General features: G+C 30.8%; 1 protein-coding gene across 1 annotated transcript; it reads right to left on the reverse strand.

Moving 5' to 3' along the window:
- Positions 1-720: 720 nt before the first annotated feature.
- LOC114190324 (zinc finger protein 593) lies at positions 721-2,936 on the reverse strand. Its single transcript, XM_028079156.1, has 3 exons — positions 2,639-2,936; positions 1,948-2,010; positions 721-1,115 (listed from the first exon to the last, which is right to left on the reverse strand). The coding sequence occupies exons 1-3, from the start codon at positions 2,830-2,832 to the stop codon at positions 1,013-1,015; spliced, it is 360 nt and encodes a 119-aa protein (XP_027934957.1). The 5' UTR covers positions 2,833-2,936; the 3' UTR covers positions 721-1,012.
- Positions 2,937-19,676: the final 16,740 nt, after the last annotated feature.

A 19,676-nucleotide genomic window follows, 5' to 3' on the forward strand; every position in this document is an offset into this window, starting at 1 on the left:
ATTAAAGTTATTATTTAAATGGGGTGTTACATTAACATTGAATAATTTATATACTATAATAATAATTTATTTGGTTAATGAAATCTTTAAAATGATTTTCTTAAATTTTTTTATCTATTAGTTAGACAGTTTAATCTAATTATCCATAATAAGAATCTTCAATACCTTGTTTGTTCAATTAATCTTTAATACCTTATTTGTTCAATTACACTTTTACCCACAAATGCAATATAAGCGTTTTGTTCGGCAATAATGATATCCTCCAACATGTCAAAACTAGCTGTCACCCCACTTATAGTAGGAGAAATAAGTATCAATACATTAGAATAATTTTTGAATTGTTTGATAATAATATAAAGTAAGTTATTCCAACATTACAATGTTAAGTTATTAAAAGGAATATTTAATTAATTTGAAAATCTTACAACAAATACAACATAAATACTTAAATAGTATTTTAGTTAATGCATCTCATTCAAAACATTTTTTCTCAAGCAACGTTATTTATATAAAAATTACATCATTTACTCAATGAAAAAAATTGTTCATCAACATTACTCGATTACAATCAACATTTGTAACCAATTCTAACGTGGATTGCATAAGGTGAACTTTGTTTAAATAAACTCAAGGTTCAGTTGGCAATTAGGGGGATCAATTTAGCAATTGCCACTTTTTTCTTCACCCTCTTTTGCAATTTTCTGAACACTCAAGTGCACATTTTCGTCTCAAGTTTTATTATAAAAACATATTACATTCAAAATCCAAACCTAAATCACTTTTTACTATATACACACACCACTGTATTCCATATGAGCGATTATCAAAATCACCTTTAACTCCAATTTAAACTCTCTCAAATAGTGTTTTCCAACATTTCATCTAGTAAACAAAAGATAGGAATTAAACAAAAAAGACAGCATTCAAAATTTAATATTGCTTTGTAGTGTAATAAAGAAGCACTATATCTTAAACTCTAGGACAATCTTTCTACCCACTACAAAAAAAGAAGTTACATTGACATCAGCTTTGGTCCATTGTCTGGCATACCCATCCCTGCAGCTAATTCGGCATCAAGTTGAGTATGTGGTGCAGGACCCATCATTTGTTTTACACTACACAATCAAACCGTAATATTAGAACCAATATCATTCTACTACAATATGTAAATGCCAGTGTGCTTGCACTTCAATTGACATATATGTTGCCATGTTATGAGTTGGAACAAGTATAGAACATTTTGATGATAAGCGTGTTGATAGAATTCCTCATTAGCTAAAATAACAGAGCCACTTAACTTCATTATATATATATATATATATATATATATATATATATATATATATATATATATATATATATATATATATATATATATATATATATATATATATGTGTGTGTGTGTGTGTGTGTGTGGGTGTGTCTTCACTTTTCCAATAATGTACAAGCAGGAAAAGGGCAATTCGAATTCACACCTTATATTAATATAATTTATTAGTATAAGCAGGGAAAGGGCAAGCTAAGGTAATAATTAGGACTGAGGTAAGTAATTAATCAAGCTATTCAACATGCATGACTTGGTTAACTATTTTCCATCCATAATCTATACCGAGTCATCCAATTTGATCATTCCTTTTAAAACAGAGACTAGAAGAAGGATCAATTTTATTTTTATTAAAGTTCCAAATGCAATTTCTTTTATCTAAAGAAGCTTGAATTTTCTAGTATTATGTTCAACTACACTCAATTCTTATTAAGAAGCAAGACTTGTTCCTTTCATAGTGTCCATCAGCTTTATATGTTCACATATCTGAAAGCTCAAACATAAAAAACAAGAGTACAACAAAACACTATCGATTCTATAAATTTAACCAATCTTCACCAATATAAATAAGGGGAGAATGTAGCATAGATTCAAAAACAAAACATAAGAAAAAGTAGCATACCGCCTCCTGTGTCGTTTGGTCTTAAAGTGTTCATCCCTCACAGTTTTATTGGAAAAGTACCGACTGCACAAATAAAAATCAATTACTCTATCTAATCATGAAACCAACCAACAATCAAAAAAAGCAACAAGAAAAAGAAGGGAGCTTGGAGACGAATACTTCAGTATCCATATTCCTTAAATCACAACAAAAACGGAATAAGCAGATTGAGAATTAAGGAAAACATACAATGATTTGTTCTCCCATGTTGCTCCGAAACGGAGAAGAGGGATGGGATTGAATAGGTTTAAGAAAGACGAAAACAGACTCCAGTTAACAGTTTGAAACAGCATGAAGAAAAATGCTACCGATGCTAACTATAAACCCACTCCTAGAGTGCAGAATTATCAGGGACTCTTCTTATCAGGTTATTGAATAATCAGAACTAAAAAGTTCGAGAAATCAGTTTTTAAAACCATAAACTGAAAAGTGAATCAAACATGACCTAAAATCTATGCTTTCTCTCGTCTTTCTCCTCTCTGTTATTACCCATGTACCCTTTTCATCTTCTATTCCTATAACCTAAACTTGGCATCTCAGTGTTCCACAACACCAAATTTTTCAATCCCATATTAGAAAATCAATATATATACAAACGTTAATTATATTGATAAAACAAGCACACAAAAAGAGAGGAAGAAAAAGAAATTACTCGCAGTGAGGGCAATAGTACTGTCCCATCCCAGGCAAATCTTCGTCTACGGGTAAAGGGGTTTTCTCTTCATCGGGTTTGTTTACCTGCGCGTAAACCATATCGTCCCCTTTCAACTCAAATTTGGTTCGGCGTGCTGTCTTGTGAGAATATCTTCTCTTCTTCACGCTCCGGTGCGGACATTTTCCTCCCATTCTTAGCGTTTCACAGCTCTGATTCCACTTCCCTGGCAACTTGTAATTAGGGTTTTTCTTCTGAGGATGACGATGGAGTGTGAAACCACGGCGCCTGCGTTGAGTGAGAAACAGAAATACAAATATGGGCCTGCTGGATTACTTGGCCCGGTCTAATTAACTTATGGGCTCCTGCAATCCTTTAATTTCTCTGTACACCACTAGGAGGATGTGTAAAGACCAAAATATTCCTCTTCCCAAATACAAAACTTAACTCTCTCTTCTTTTTGTTTTCTACTGTGTATACACGGGCTTTCCGTTTACACTGTTTAAAAGATTATTTTCAATTTATTACTATATTTAATAGAGGGTGGATTTGTTTGATAAATAATTTTAATAAAATTTAGAAATTAATATTTAAGTATGTGTGTTTTCTAGTAAAGATATAAGATGTAAGGGTATTATAGATAGTTATGTTTTATTTTTAAGAATATTTTTATATGTTAGATATTTAAAATATTATTTTATTGCGTGATTTAAATTAGAACATTTTAATTTAAAAAGAATTTAAACCGTTAGTTAAAATAGGTTTTAAAATATTTAGATAATATATAAATGCGGTATTTTTAATAATAATTTCTAAATATTATAATCTTATAAATATAGAATATTATCCAAAGTCGTTTGAAGTTACAATTGAGATTAATTGAAGGTGGAATATATATTTGGGTTTTCTGATTTAATTACGGATAATGATATATTATGAATTATTATATCATTATTGTTAATTACACATTCGCAGAATAAGGATATTTGTTCATTCAGTCCCTTGATTTATGTTGCGTCCTTTTTATTTTGAAATTACGACTTTGCTTTTTATTTTATAAAAAAAAAATATTTCTTGAGATGTCTTACAAACTGTATAATTTGGAAGGTGTGCGTATTACAATGTTAGTTGTACGAGATAAATGTTAAATTGCATTGAACAAAATTCTATATGCACAACATAATTTTGAAAATTGATTGAATACTTGAAAAACGTATTTTAGATTCGTAAAAAGTCCTTAGATACTTAATTGAAATGTGGTTGTCGATTGTTAGGTGCCTTTGGGAAGAGCATATTGTTGCATGCAAGTAAATCCATAATGGGGTATTCTAAGAAGAAGACATATAAGCCTAAATAAAAGATACTTGGAAAATGTGTTGTAAAGGTGTTCTCATAATACAATCGAGCCAATAAAAGGTTTGATTTCATAGCTTTTTCGTTAATAATATTATTAGTTAATAAACTTCTTTTTCTCTTTTGATTTGTTAAAATCTAGATAGATATGTTCATTGTTTCATTGTACCAAATTTCTAATCAGGATATATAGAACATAATATTTAAAATAAATAAAAATACGTACCAGAATTTTTTCAAAACTTTGAATTATACAACTTTATTTATGCAAATTTGACTGAATACTTGTGTTCCTCCTTTTTCCATATCCGTATATCCTCGCCTTCTATTTTTGTTTGATTTATTAATTGGCTAAATTTAGATAAACGAGACAATTTCCACTCAAATTCTATTTAATTCATTTTTGCCAACTCCCAAGGTTTCAATTTTATTTTTTTATGAAAGTTAACCTTGACTTCCAAAACTATCTCAAAACACCTAAATATACTTTTTGATAGCCATGATATTTTAAATTTTTACTTCAGAAACAATCAACGTGTCATGCAAATTGTAAAAGATTAACTTGATCTTTTTCTCTTTTACTTCTATCCAGTGTAACATTGTTTCTTATCTGTCTGCGTAACCATCCTATATAGTTCTTATGTCACTATTAATAATAAAAATGTGTCATAGGATCATCTAAACAAATATATGCTTTATAGTATGTTGGGAACTCTTGATTTGTATGATGGAAAAATTAGATTTCTATGAAAAATGAGTGTTTTTGTTACAAGGTAGTTTAGAGTCGATTTTAATGTAGATATTTTTGGAAACCTACAAAATTTACACGGAAAACATCAATATTTACGCATACAACCAAAAGAACACAATTTTACCATCCAATCAAACATGTACAATAAAAACTCCATAATCATAATATAGGATAAAAAAGAAATTATTTTTCATACCCACCATATGTAAAAACATCATAAATTAAAAACCCCTAAATTTTCATAATTAGGGTTTATAAAATTGAGAAGAAAAAAAATATTAGAAGAATCACATAATTTCATAAGAGACTTTGATATGTAAGAACATTATGTCTTTCATACAATTACGTAACATAAAAAACTCAAATAGGATCTTAAATAAGTTACATGATTCTCACATATATATTAAAAAGGGAGAGAATGTATAACTTTTTTCATTAGCAAATATCCTCTAGTTTTCAATGAAATGAATGACCTGATTCTTTGTCTTTATGAGAAATTGTTCCTCAATGTTCTGGGATCCAATTCAATGAATGACGGTCCAAGATTTCTCTTACGTGATGGATTTAGAGAAACATACATATTTACTTGGCTGGTAGGGAGCCTTGTCTCTGGTTTATATAGATATAAAACTTTATTGTTCTGCTAGGTTGATCTTTATTATGAAAAAATTGCTCCTCATTAACCTAATTATTATTTTATTTTCATTATTAATTTATTTACTTACTAGTCTCTTCGATATATGAGTCTCACGCATAAGATGTATATACCTCGGCGTGAGAGGGTGTGTTGGAAGTCTTACAGGTGCAAATCTCATCTTACAAATCGGTTTTATGGGATTAAGTTAGGCTTAAAACTCACTTCTAACATAAAACCTTACACAAATGATAACAAGGTTTTATTCCTATAGTGAGAAGGAAAACCTATATAGAGCATTGTGCATTGTGGTGCTACAGACTTAGCTTCTTTTGGAGGAACTATATAGGGTGGATGAACATAAGTGTGAGTTGTTTATTAATTGGTTTATGAGTTGAGGGTTGTCTCAAAAGGTGCTTGTCATGTGTTTTTCCTGGTTATTTCCCTCCTTATTCCTTTATGTCCAATGTCATTATTAAAAACCAATACAAAGCTTTTCTGCAGAACATCATTGATTGCACATATGTAATAACAAAATTCATATGAATCATTTGTCGCCAGGAGGAACCTTCCTATGTATACAGCAAAAACAACAACATTGACCCTCACATGGATGAGACAAAATTTGACATAAACACTGCAATCGAACGTGCCCTTTAACTAACCAAAAAGCACGATTTTCACACTTTAGCAAGTGGGGCAGCTACGTTGCTATTTGCTGCCAAATCAGCATGCATTAATTTATTCACAATTCACCAATTAAACAAGTGATGCAAGTTACACTTTAGCCTACTACTCAAGTTTCACAACAATTCTCATCATAACAAATTTAAGTGGCTTCTATATATTTTAGGTTTTATTTTATAGTTTTTAAATATTGTAATTGTTCGAATTCGTTTAAGATATAGTTAATGTGATTTAAGTTCCTGCTATTCCACCACCGTGTCAATTAAATTTATTATACATTTATAATTGTATGATTTTAAAGTCGTTAATATGAAATTGATTTATAGTATATAAATATAGGAAAGTAAAATTATAAATTATTTGAAATACATAACTTCAATTCAAATTTTGAGAAACGAAAGATATTTTGAGGTATTTGAAAAACTAAATTAACATAATTGAAAAATCTAAAACTATTGAATCATAGACAAGTGGAAATTAAATGTACTTTTTTTATTATTTTAATTAATTAACTCCCCTTTTTAAGGTAATTGATTAATGCATGTCTTGAAAAAAACGTTAAGTGCGTAGGAGTACGTTTGAAATAAATGTCCAGTACAAATTATTAAGGCCGAAGAATCTTACTCGTGTTCCACATTTTGGCTAAGAAGGTTAAAAATATTATAGTTGGTAATTTGTGCGAGAGTATTTCTTTTAGACTATATATAAATGATACTTAGTTGTTGTTTTTTAAGTTTCGCATTGAATAAATATAAGATCAATTTATGATACATATAAGTATGTACAAATTTTATCTTATAAATTGATTGTGTAAAATTAAATTAAATTTAAAATTTACTTCTTAGCATATTATTAAAATTATAAATTAAAGTCTATGATAACAAAGTTTATTATTTATTGGATCTATTCTTTTATTTACTATTGAACATATTGAACCATACATTAAGATTTAATCTCACCATATATATATATATATATATATATATATATCGGGATGTGGGAATGTTATGTTAAAAATTTCACATTAATTAAAGTTAAGATTAATTGACAATATCTAAATATGTGCAAATCATATCTTAAAGATTAATTTTGTAAAATTAAATTAAATTTAAATCACTCCTTAATAACATTTTTGTCATCTCACTCAACGATCCACAAATAAAATTATGAAAGGTTACATTTTACTACAAGACAAAGTAGAGACATAATATTTTTGTATATTTTTTAATATATTGATAAGATATTTTGAATTTTAATTGAGGTTATGAATACAAAATATTTTTATTTTTATTTTTATTTTTATTTTTATATTGAAATAATCTTATAGCATTCCATATTTCTATTCGACATGTGGGTGCACGAAAGTAAAACATAACTCATTTACTTGCAGTACTTATAAACTATAATTTTTTTGTTTGGTAAACACAATTTTCTTTTTTACCTCCTTGGGTGCTTTAGCCCAATTTTTGTTCCATGGTGAGAAGAAAAAATGATCACAGTGATATGAACGTGCCACATCACAGTGATATGCTAAATTTTGGGGACAAGACGGGTTCGTAGAAGTATCGTTTGGTTTGTTTCCACCACGACACAAATAATTGTTTGATTCAAAACTCATTTTCAAGTCCAAGTTCTCGTAATCTCCATTGTTATAGAAGTCAATTTTGGATTGTTCTCTGCCTTAGCCATACTTGTCAATTTTACTTTGTTCCAATTAAGGAGGAAAAAAGTTAGGATAAAAGGAAGCAAGAGAGAAAAATAAACAAATAAAAATTATTAGATTTTTAGAGTGTGTAGATAGAAAATAAAAAATAAAAAACAAGAAAATTTGATTTTTCACCCGTCATTATATCTCTTTCTTCCTTTCCCTTAAAGTAAAAGGAGAAAAATATTTCTTTTTCTCTTAATACGCATGTTTCGCTTTCTATATTTATTTTTCAGCACGGAAAGAAATGTTTCTTTTTTCTTGTTAATAGTTAATAGGGTATTGTCTTTTAATGATAAAACGAATATTTAAAATTAAATTAATGTTTTTTATTATATACAAATCATCATTATTGTTTTCACAATCAAATTAAGGAGTAAATGGTCTACTCTAAGAGTGTGTTTGTTTCCACTTATGCCCTGTATATAAACAGATAGATTTGTGAGTGGGTAACTCATTTGTTTCAAAAGATTTAAAGGTATTTGAAGGAGAAGAATTGCACGTGAGTGTCATATTTGCATCCTCGCATTGTTACAGAGATAAATGAGGATTCATTAGCATACAACATGACATGAGATCATGAAATTACCCTCCACGTGTTTTCAAAATAAGTTATTCATCACATGTAAGGCTACACATGCAACATGAGAACCGATTTTGTGGCTATAATAGGTTCTCTTTGTGCAGAAGTGAGCCTCATACCAATTAATTTTACTACATTAATTACAATAATAATTACTTAATAATAGTGTTAATTTTATTATAATGTAATATTTAATTAAAATTGTTTTCAACCGATGATAATAATAACAATATTATTATTATTAATAATAAATAGATATTTTACTTTAAATTATTTTTATAACCAAGAAAATGAAAATATTTTATTTTTATGAATTAAAATATTTTTTATATATATCAAACTTATCACATCACTCACTAATTTTCATAAACCTTTTTTCTTAAATCCTTTCATTTCTCACAATATTTTCCTTAATCCAAATAACTCTACATCCACCTCCTTTCCCCTCAAATTCACTTTAACAAATTCATCTTAAATTGTCTATGGTAGGATTAAAGTATCCAATGTGAAGAAGTACAAGACATAAAATACTATCAAAGAGTAAGTTTAGATATGGTTAATCAACCTAGAAGTCATCTCTCATCAAATTCAATCAGAACTTCAATTAGCCAAAACTTAATGTTGTGTTTGGATGAGGTAATTTAGAAGGGTAATTCATTTATTTGAATAATTTAAAATTCTTTACACTAAAATGACTTGATAAATTAATTAGAAAGAATAAACATATACAATTTAGACATAATTTGGTGAATCAACTCCTAAAGAGTGGAATAGTTTCCATTAACTATGTGAAGTCAGAACGAAATTAGCAGATCCTCTAACGAAACCCTTAGGAAGAAATTTGAATTTAGAAACATTGAGGGGAATGAAACTTAAGTCACTTGCAAACAAACAAGTGATGGTAACCAAACCTTCGTCATTGGAAATCCCATGAATAAGGTTCATATAGGTAAAAACAAGTCACTTGTTAGCTCATATAGCACTAAATTAATTTAAATCAATTATGTTCGTTCCTATGGTGGGGGTGTGTGTTTGTGTGTGCTAGAGACTACATTATTGAGAGGTTAAACTTTGTAATTAAAATTCTATGTGGTGTAAGTATTTTAATTTAAACAAAGTTTTTAATGATTTTCATATCACTTACAAGCAATGTATGATTTGCAGCATACACTTGATAAAATCACCTATATGAGTATCGAGTGGGGCCACTTTCATGAGATCTTGACATGATCTCTAGAGCACTCATGAATACCAGGCACATACATGACCTAGTAAGATTGATAAATCACTAAAACCATCAAGTGTCATTGGTTCATATAGCTTGCTATACCAACTGCATTGTGTGTCAAGTTTCTCAATCTGAGACTAGTTCATATAACTTGCTATACAACCTATGATGCATTACATCTTTTATGAGACCCATAATTTTTCTTCATTTTTTCTTTTCTCTCTTGCTTTTAAAGTTTCTTACTAGTTCTAAATTCTTAGAAATATTTGAGAAGTTTCTATTGTATTCCAGAAACTTTGTGCAATACGAATAAACGGGACCGACTCAAGGGTAAAGCAAGTAAAATACTTGCTTTAGGCCCCCAATAAAAAGAAGGCCTCAAAATTTTTTTTACCACTAATATTTCTTTATTAAATAAACTATAAAATTATGTTTAAGAAAAAAAGCCTCAAAAAAATATTTTCTTATTAATATATCTCTATAAATTAATTATAAGTTTATATTTGAAAATAAAATTAAAATTGAGTTAAGTTATTGTTATTGTCTGTTAATTTTTATTGGTATTGAAAATGATAATTAATGAGTTAAAACATTTTTTGGTAAATTATGATTTGTTTAAGAAAAAGAGAATGATTAGATATCTCTATTCTCTTATAATTATTCTAGATTCTATCTTCTTATTTTATCTCTATATGACTTCTCTTACCTCTCCTTACTTTCTTCTCTTCTAAGAGTCATTTTTTAGGGTTTTAGCATATTACATTCATTGAATCTCTTCTTAAATCTCATATTGTCCATGTGTAGCAATGTTTTAATCCTCATTACTGGTTATTATGTTTTTTCTTTCCATTTGTGTTGATGTTATTTTTATTTTGTTTTGGATTTGTATTAGAATTAGAAATGTGTTTCTTTTGCCCAGTTTTGTTTTTCGGTACCTTTCGATTTACGGATTTTGAGAGTTTTTTTTGCATATATATCTTGCCCATTTACTATCAAGTTGAGAAGAACAATAATTTTTTTGAATTATTTTTATTAATGATTAATACTAAAATAAACTCTATATGTTTGTGAAAAAATTGAAACTTGACAAGGAGAAAGAGACTTGAGACTTCAAGATACCACAAATCTACTATCAAGTTTACTTTCTTGGACAACAAAAATCAAGTTTTGTTATTTCAATTCATTCGTTTTATATACTTATCTTTAGTAGTGTTTTATATATTATAATTGTTTTTATTTCATATAAAAGTATATAGATATGCAAACTAGAAAATTTGAATCAAGATATTAAAAAATTCAAAAGAAGAAAAGAATTGAGGCTTTAATTGCATCACAAAAAGGAGCTATGAATAAATTTATAAAAATAGTTAAAAAATGAATTAGAAAAATGCTTAAACCTTAAAAAAATCTTTAACACATGATCATTTGTTGGATATTGATGAATTTGATTTATTTTCAAAATTAAATATCTTAACCTTGTGTTTGGATGAAGCATTTAAACAATGTTGAGAAATTGAAATACATTGTATTCAAATTGATTACAGTTAAATTCTCTTCATTTTCTAAATAACTTGTTTGGATAAAGAAATTAAAATACCTTACATTTCAATTTCTTGTTTGGATAAAATAATTGAATTTTTCGTGAGATAAAATTTCATTTTAACAATATTTATTTTATGCTTAATTATGTTTTGAGTTCATGCTAAATTTAGAAACGGGCTTGATGACCCAGATGGGTCAGGCCGACCCGACGACCCAACTGGGCTGGTCCGACCTGATGATCCAAATGGGTCGGGCTGGTCAAGAAACCAAGACGAGCTAGCTAGTTCGGCTAGGAAACCTAAACTGACTAGGTTGGGTCAGCCTGGCAATCCAGACAAGCCTGATCAGCATGACGGTCCATACGGGCTGGTCGTGTCCGTCAAGTTCGTCGACCCAACTCGGCCTAGCTCGTCTGGGTCGTTGGCCCAGCTTGGCCCACTTAGGTTGTTGTGCTCACCCGACACATCTGGGTTGTCGAGCCCATTTGTGTTAATCGGCCAGTTTATGTCGTTGGGCCGGCCCGACCCAACTAGGTTGTCGAGCTGGTCTGATCTGTCTAAGTTGTCAAGCTGGTTAGGCTCGTATAGGTCATTAGGCTTGCCCGATACCTCTAGGTTTGACATACATAGCCCGTGTGGGTCATCAGGCCCGCCTAGCCTGTTTGGGCCATCGGACCCGCTCAACCCATCTTTGTCGTCAGGTCGGTTTAACCTGTCTTTGTCTTTGAGCCTGCCTGGCCCGTCTTGGTCGTCGGGCCTATTTTGGTCGTTAGGCTCATCTAACCTGTTTGTGTCGTCAGGCCAGCCTGGATAGTCTGGGTTATCGGGTCAGCCCGACACATCTTGGTCATCAGGCTCGCCCCACTCGTGTGGGCTTTTTGTGCCCTAGCCCACGTAGGTCAGGGCCAAGCCTTGTAGACTAGGCCAAATTGACAAGTCTACCAAAGAGTTGAGAGCATTTGAATTTATACTAATTTAGCTAATTGAAATACTTCAAAAAAAATGTTTGCATTTTAAATGCTTTTTAATTTCTCTATCCAAACAAAACATTTCATTACAAAGAGATTTAAATTCTTCAAAAAGATGAATTGTTTTGTTAAAATATAGGTTTGGAAAATGATAAACCAATTGACACTCTTAATTATATAAAAAGAATAGATTATTTTTCAAATGCATATATAACTTATAAAATAATGTTAACAATTCCATTGACACTTGCTTCAGTCAAAAGAAATTTCTTAAAACTAAAAATAATAAAAATTTATTTAAGATCAACAATGTCTCAAGAAAGATTAAATAAAAGACCTATTTTCTACTGAAAAATAAATATTAAATAAAATTAATTATGACAATCTAATAAATAATTTCAATAAAAAAACTCAAAAAAATTAAAATAAAATATCCCAATTTTTTAATTTAATTTAAATCTCCTAAATTCTTGAGTCGTCCATCAAATAAATCTTTAAGAACAGTAAATATACATGTATCACGAAGTCCACTTTATTTATATTTTTCATCTGATTTTTCAACAAAAACTATATCGAATTCTTTTCCTTGCAATAAGCAAAAGGTGTTAAAAGTAGAGTTGGGCTCCTACTAATCATTATTTAGTAGTGGTTGATTAAAATTAGGATTGAAATGGTACCGTAACGTCACGAACGTCGTAAGCTTATGGAGTTGATAAGCTTCGATCTAAATCTCGGTTTTGGGTAAAAAGGAGGAGCTTGATTTTTTTGTATTTCTTATGTAAAAGATAATCTTGATTTCTCATGTTAAAAAATTAAAACATCTTAGTTTGTAAAAAGAGTAAAGTGATGTTGTACAAATCTTGAAATTAAACAAATTCAAAATAAGTTTTTTTGACATCCGGACCTAAATTCTTAAACTTATTTATTTATATTACTTAATTAGTTCTTAAAATACTAATCTTATCACTTTAAGAAATAGAAACATGTTAAATTAGAGAGTGATAAACTGCAGTTTTAAAGATATTTTTCAATGTGTTACTTTTAGCTATTTATCTGATTTTAAACAAAATATTACTTAGAATAACGTTTTAATTTGTAAATTCTTTTAACATTTTTTTAATCACGAACTAAATTATAATAAAAAATATGTAACCTTAATAATAATAATTACTTATCATACCTAAAGTAGATATGGATTGTTTAAAGAATATTTTGTTAAGATAAATATTTGAGATATGATTAAAAATTGTTTCTTAATTTAAATAGTTATAATTTTTTATGTTTAAATTCTATTTAAATAACTTCATTTTATAAAATTTCATACAACTCAAATATATATATATTATTAAAAAAATTGAGAGAAATTAAAAAATATCACTAAACCTGTGAATGGACGTGAGATTATTTTAACTAGTGCTTAAGTTTAAATTTTAAATATATATAATTTTGTTATATATATTTGGTGAAACATTTTCATCCAAAGAAGTTTTTACCTAACTAGAACGAGTTTATCTTCCTTCAAGGTTACCTGTGACCTTGTAAAAACAGTTAAGAATATATATTATTTTAAATAAATAAAATTAAGTTTAAAAAAAAAATATTCCTAGACCATTAGAAGTTATTAGTGGTGCAGTTTTAAATCTTTTGCGCTTAATTCATCAACTCAAACCTCCTTACTTCTCTCATTCATATAAACTTACTTTTAAATTTTAGGAATGTAATTTTGCAAAGCAAAAACTATATCAAATCATGCGCAAATATGATTATATTCCAATAGATAAAAACAAAAAAAAAATATATAAAAATTCCATAATCCAGTTTCAGTCTTTTTTGAGTTTCTTATTAATTATATGTTTTTTTATACCAATCCAAAATAATATATTTGATTTGATTTATTTTCTTGAAACCATATACCTCACCCCGTTTGAATGAGTATATATGAGTAGTTCACAGTGAGAAAGCTAATTGGATATTCTAAGTCAAGAATCACATGCGATATGCTGCATTGAAAAAAGCGAACACAGAGCCAGTTCATGGAATTTAAATATGGATCATGTGTGAATGTTCTTGTTTTCCGTGAACATGAATATTCCAGAGTATGGTTTGTGCACGTAATGTTAGAACTGTAATTATCATTGTCCTTCCGCAAACGCAACGATGATACCAAACGCTGGTTTCAGTAAGAATTGCTTCTTGAATCCGAAACTGGTTTAATTTGTTGGCTACATAATAGGTGCCGATAATTCCAAAGCAATGCATGTAAACCAAAACGAAATACGTTTTGTGAAGGTGACATCCAGCAAGTTGGCGATTTCAAACGGAAATAAGTGTAGTGGTCCTCAACCCTTAATGTTTACGCCGCCACACTCCTCAAAATTTTGCATACTAAAAACATAAAATAAGTGCTTTTCAAACTTTTCAACCATGCATGCCATCTTTTGTTTGCTCAATAATGCCATCCTTTGGGACCAAAACCTAGCTGGCTACCGAGTGCTCATACTAATTAATATCTATTTTCTTTTACTTAATATTTGAAAATTTTATCTTTATATTCAATGTTTTTTTATTTATATTTAATTTAATGTGGTTTCTATATTTAAAAAAAAAAGAGTTTTTTTTTAGGTTTTTTAAATTTTTATTTGATTTTTAAAATTCATATTTCAATAGTCTGTGCGTGTCATGTAATAGTGACCATGTCACATGTTAATTTCAACATCAAGTAGTAAAAAAATAATTAACTAACATGCGATGTATGTTTAACGTTATTAGTAAAATAATAACATAAATGACCAAGTTAGATCATATTTTTAAAAATAGAGATTTAATTGAGAAAAATAAAATTTGGAGACTAATTTAAATTTTTATACGAAATAGAAAAAAAAAACATAATTGTAAATATTTCTTTATCAATCACTTATTTTTCAGCTGTAATATTGCTTTCTTTACATGGAATTCATATAAATCTGGATAGAGATGTGTTTGTATCACATAACGAACAAAAATACCACTTAGAATAGTTTATGTTTAAAAGAATCTCGAAACCAAATTTGGAAGATCATATATACGTGAATGGTTGTGGTTTAGTATATATGGAATCAAAGAAATGACATTATTTTTTAAGGAAGGATAACATAGATTGGATTAGCACAAGTAGGACATGGACATTAATATCTCGTAGAATCCATTGACCCACATTCTCCTATTAAAGTTGGTAGTTTTTGTCGAAAATATTGCATAAAAAGTATCGAAAAATAGATGATGTTTACATAAAGTCTAGTTGGCTAAAAGCTACAATGGAGGGGTCTAAACATTAAAGTACATGTCATACAAGTTGGATATCCTCTACCAATCAAGGAGGAACACTGACCTATAAAACATGATGTTCCATGCCCTATCCATCTACTTGCACAAATCTATCTTGAACAAGGTTAAAAAGTATTGATATCTATTCAACATGCTATCGTATTCTCTATATGTTATACAAGGATTATTATGGATTCTGTTTTGTAAGGAATGTTCATAAAAAGATTTCAGTTGGGTTGGTTCATTACATAACCATATTCAGATTTTCCATATAGTCTAGAAAAAAAATTCAGTTGTTATTGCGGCACATATATAGCCTGTGAGGAAAATCCATAACGAATAGATGAACAAAATTTAAACATCAAGCATGGGGTTTTTAGTGCTAGATAAGATTTTTTTTTCACATGTGAGAACTTTCAAGGTCATTTTGAGGGCTAACTAGAGCAAATTTTGGTTGGAAGAGAAATAATATAGCAGGGGGCTTAGTCACAATTTGTGCATATAATGAATCTACAACCGTTAGAAATTGCCATAAAAGATCTCTAAATGGTTCAATTATGTACTGCATTGGAAAACACCTTGCGATGGAAGTAAATATGAATGTATACAACCTTCTTAGGAGATTGGAAGTTACAAATAAACAATTCCAAAAAGGGAATGTGAAGGAAATAATTCAATCACTGGAACATGATTTGAGAATACTAGAGTAAAGTCTAAAAGACCCTTATTAGTTTTGATCAAATGTTTCTACAACAAAGTAACAGTCATGAGTGTTTGGTCTAAAAAAACATAAGTGTTTCCTAAATAAAATATATTGTAACAAGCATGTGTTTTAGCTAACAAACGCAAAAACATCTTGTACTTTTCCTTTGTTTGATAAGAAAACTCTCACTTATGATAAGAATATACTTTTAAGTTAGCTTTGTACCATACAAAATATTCTATATGTTTATTCGGTAAGACCCACTTTAATTATGTCCTAAAATTTAATGGTCTCTTTTAGTCAGATGGGCCTAAGGCTGGTCCATAGGACATCTTAAAACCCCTATTGTGGGTCCAAAACTGGTATAGAAAGTGAAAACTTTCTACGCCAATTATATTTATGTCAGGTCTAGAATCGACAAAAAAGACCTTCTTTAATCGACATAGAAAGCCTTTGCTACACTAATGTAGGTTGTGTCTATTAAAGTTTGGTTAAGGCCTTATATAGGCTTCCATGCAACTTGTACTTGGAAATTTGAAAAAACATATTATTAATATTCATATTAACCGCCAACAACAGGTTAAAAGACTTACAAACTATCTAAACAATCATAGTCTTATTTACAAGTCACCTAACTAACAAGTCAACTTCTTTACCTTGTGTTTGGACGAAGCATTTCAACGATGCTGAGAAATTCAAATGCATTGTATTTGAATTGCTTGCAATTAAATTCCCTTCATTTTCTAAATAACTTAGTTGGATACAAAAATTAAAATACCTTACATCTCAATTTTTTGTTTGGATAAAATAACTGAATTTCTTGTGAGATAAAATTTCATTTTAACAATATTATTTTAGGCTTAATTATGTTTTGAGTTCATGATAAATTTGGAAATGAGCTTGACGACCAAGATGGGCCAGGCCAACTCGATGTCCTAGTCAGGTTAGGCCAACCGGGAAACCCAGACGAGTTGGGATGGCCCGACGATCCAGACAGGTCTGGTCAGCTTGAAGACCCATACGAGTTGGTCGTGCCCGTCAAATTCATCGACCCAGTCCGACCCGACCCGTTTGAATCGTTGGCCCAACTTGGCCCCACTAGGTCATTGGGCTCGCCAGCCCATCTAGGTTATCGTGTCATTGGGCACACCCGGTCAGTCTGTGTCGTTGGATCGGCTCGACCCGGCTAGGTCATCGGGTCGGTAAACACCACTTAGGTCGTCAGACCAGTGAGGTCTGTCTAGGTCGTCAAGCTAGTTAGGATTGTCGGGTCAGCGGGTTAGTGGTGCCAGTATGGATTGTTGAGTAGGTGGGGCCCATACGGGTCATTGGGCCTGGTCGACACGTCTAGGTCATTAGGCACACTCGATACCTCAAGGTCGTTTGGCCCATGCAGCCCGTGTGGGTCGTCAGACCCGCCCAGCCCTTTCGGGCCATCGAGCACGCCATATTCGTCTTGGTTGTCGAGTCGGTTCGACTTGTCTTTATCTTCGAGCCCGTCCGACTCATTTGGGTTGTCAGACTTGTTTGGGTCATCGGGCCTGCTCGACCCGTGTGGGTTGTCGGGCTTGACTGACCTATTTGGGTTGTCGGCCCGCCCGACTTGTATGTGCCCTCAGGCCACCCCGGTTTGTCTAGATCATTGGGCCCACTCGACCCATCTGGGTCGTTGGGCCCACCCAACCTATCTGGGTCGTCGGGCCGACCTGACCTATGTGGGTAGTCAGGCTTGCCTGACTTGTTTATGTCGTTAGGATGACCCGATGCATTTGGATTGTGCGGCCAGCCCAGCTCGTCATGGTTGTCAGGCTTGCCGGGTCCGTTTGAGGTTGAGTCTAGAGTGTGAGTTTGGGGGGAGAAGAATTTCAAATTCCACAAATTTGGGGGTATTTTAATTTCTTCTAATTTAGCTAATTGAAATACTTCAAAAGAATGCATGCATTTTAAATGCTTTTTAATTTCTCTATCCAAACAAAGCATTTCATTCCAAATAATTCTAAATTCTTCAAAAAGAATGAATTGCTTCATTAAAATACTCTATCCAAAGACATCATTAGGTCTTCCTAAAATCATTGGTTGGTGTAGGTTAGTTCTCCATGCAGAACTTGTCCATTTGAATTCCAATTGGTTTTTCGAAGTTGCTAGCAATTGCCCCAACCACTTTCCAAGGTTCAGACAGGAATCAACTCCTTGATTCAATTTCCTCTTCGATCTTTCTCACTTTCCATAGCCAGGTGCAAATATTATTGGCCATTACAATTTCAATTCTTCAAGGAGGACATTTTACAATAGCTGCATCACTTAATTCTACTTTTTACATTTGATGTTTTGTTAATGTTCTTCATCTCAGTGCTCTGTTTATGGTTTTATCGTTTATTTATGAGCAATTTCACAATTGGGAAATTAGGGATTATTTGCGATTATAAACAAGACAGGTTAGAGTATGTCACAATTGGGAAATTGGGCGTATCTAATTAGTTTGCAATAGAGATGATCATTGATTTTTCATGATTTTATTGAATTTTTGTAAACTGACCTAAGAAATTGGGAGTTCGAATTCAATAAATAGATTTTACCTACTAAGGGATTAGGGGTAAAACAACTCTCAGTGAACTCAAGTGGATGATTACATTACTTGCATCAATTGAAAAGGAGTAAAATTTTATAGGAAAAAGTACGAAATCAATCCTCTAACGATTCTTCTCTTGATTAAAGTTTTTGCTACAAATTTTATGCTTGCAATTATATTGATTCACATTTGCTCAAAATTACGTAAATTAGGAATCTAGTATTCAACAAGTCAATCCTAGAGGACGATATTTTATTACTACGTTAACGATTGGTTCACTTGCCAAACGTTCATCAAGTTTTTGGCGCCGTTGCCGGGGATTGATTTTTCTGTTGATATTAATGATCTAATTTGCTTGAGATTTGAGTTTTAATTTTTAGTTAGTTAAAATTGTTTGTTTTTTCAGTTTGTTGTTTTTTCTGTTTTAATTATTTTTTTGTTGTTAATTTGTTTTCAAGTGATTTTTATTGTTAGAATCTTGTGTCTTTAAGCGTTCATGCGAGGTACAGTTGCAGAAAAAATCTTGCTTTTTGACCCAGAAATTGAACGTACTGCTAGATGCAATAGGAGTATCGCAAGAAAGAAAAGCAGGGCCATCAATTGATAAGAAGGAGCATATATCAACAATGGCTGAGGAACAACCTATGAGGAGGACTTTGCTTGACTACTCGATGCCAAATACAAATACTTACCAAGGGAGCATCGTGAGACCTCCTATTCAAGCGAACAATTTTGAAATCAAGCCTGCACTATTACAAGTCATCCAGTAGAATCAATTTGGAGGTGCAGGTTCAGAGGATCCTAATTCTCATTTGGAGAATTTTCTGGCGATTTGTGACACTTTGAAGATTAATGGAGTTTCAAATGATGCAATCCGCTTGAGGCTTTTTCCTTTCTCATTACGGGATAAAGCTAAAAGTTGGCTTCATAAACAACCTCAATGTAGTATTTGTACATGGGAAGATATGGCTACAAAATTTGTAACCAAATGCTTTCCTCCATCCAAGTCAGCG

Source organism: Vigna unguiculata, chromosome 7, assembly GCF_004118075.2.
Source record: "Vigna unguiculata cultivar IT97K-499-35 chromosome 7, ASM411807v1, whole genome shotgun sequence".
Lineage (NCBI taxonomy): Eukaryota > Viridiplantae > Streptophyta > Magnoliopsida > Fabales > Fabaceae > Vigna > Vigna unguiculata.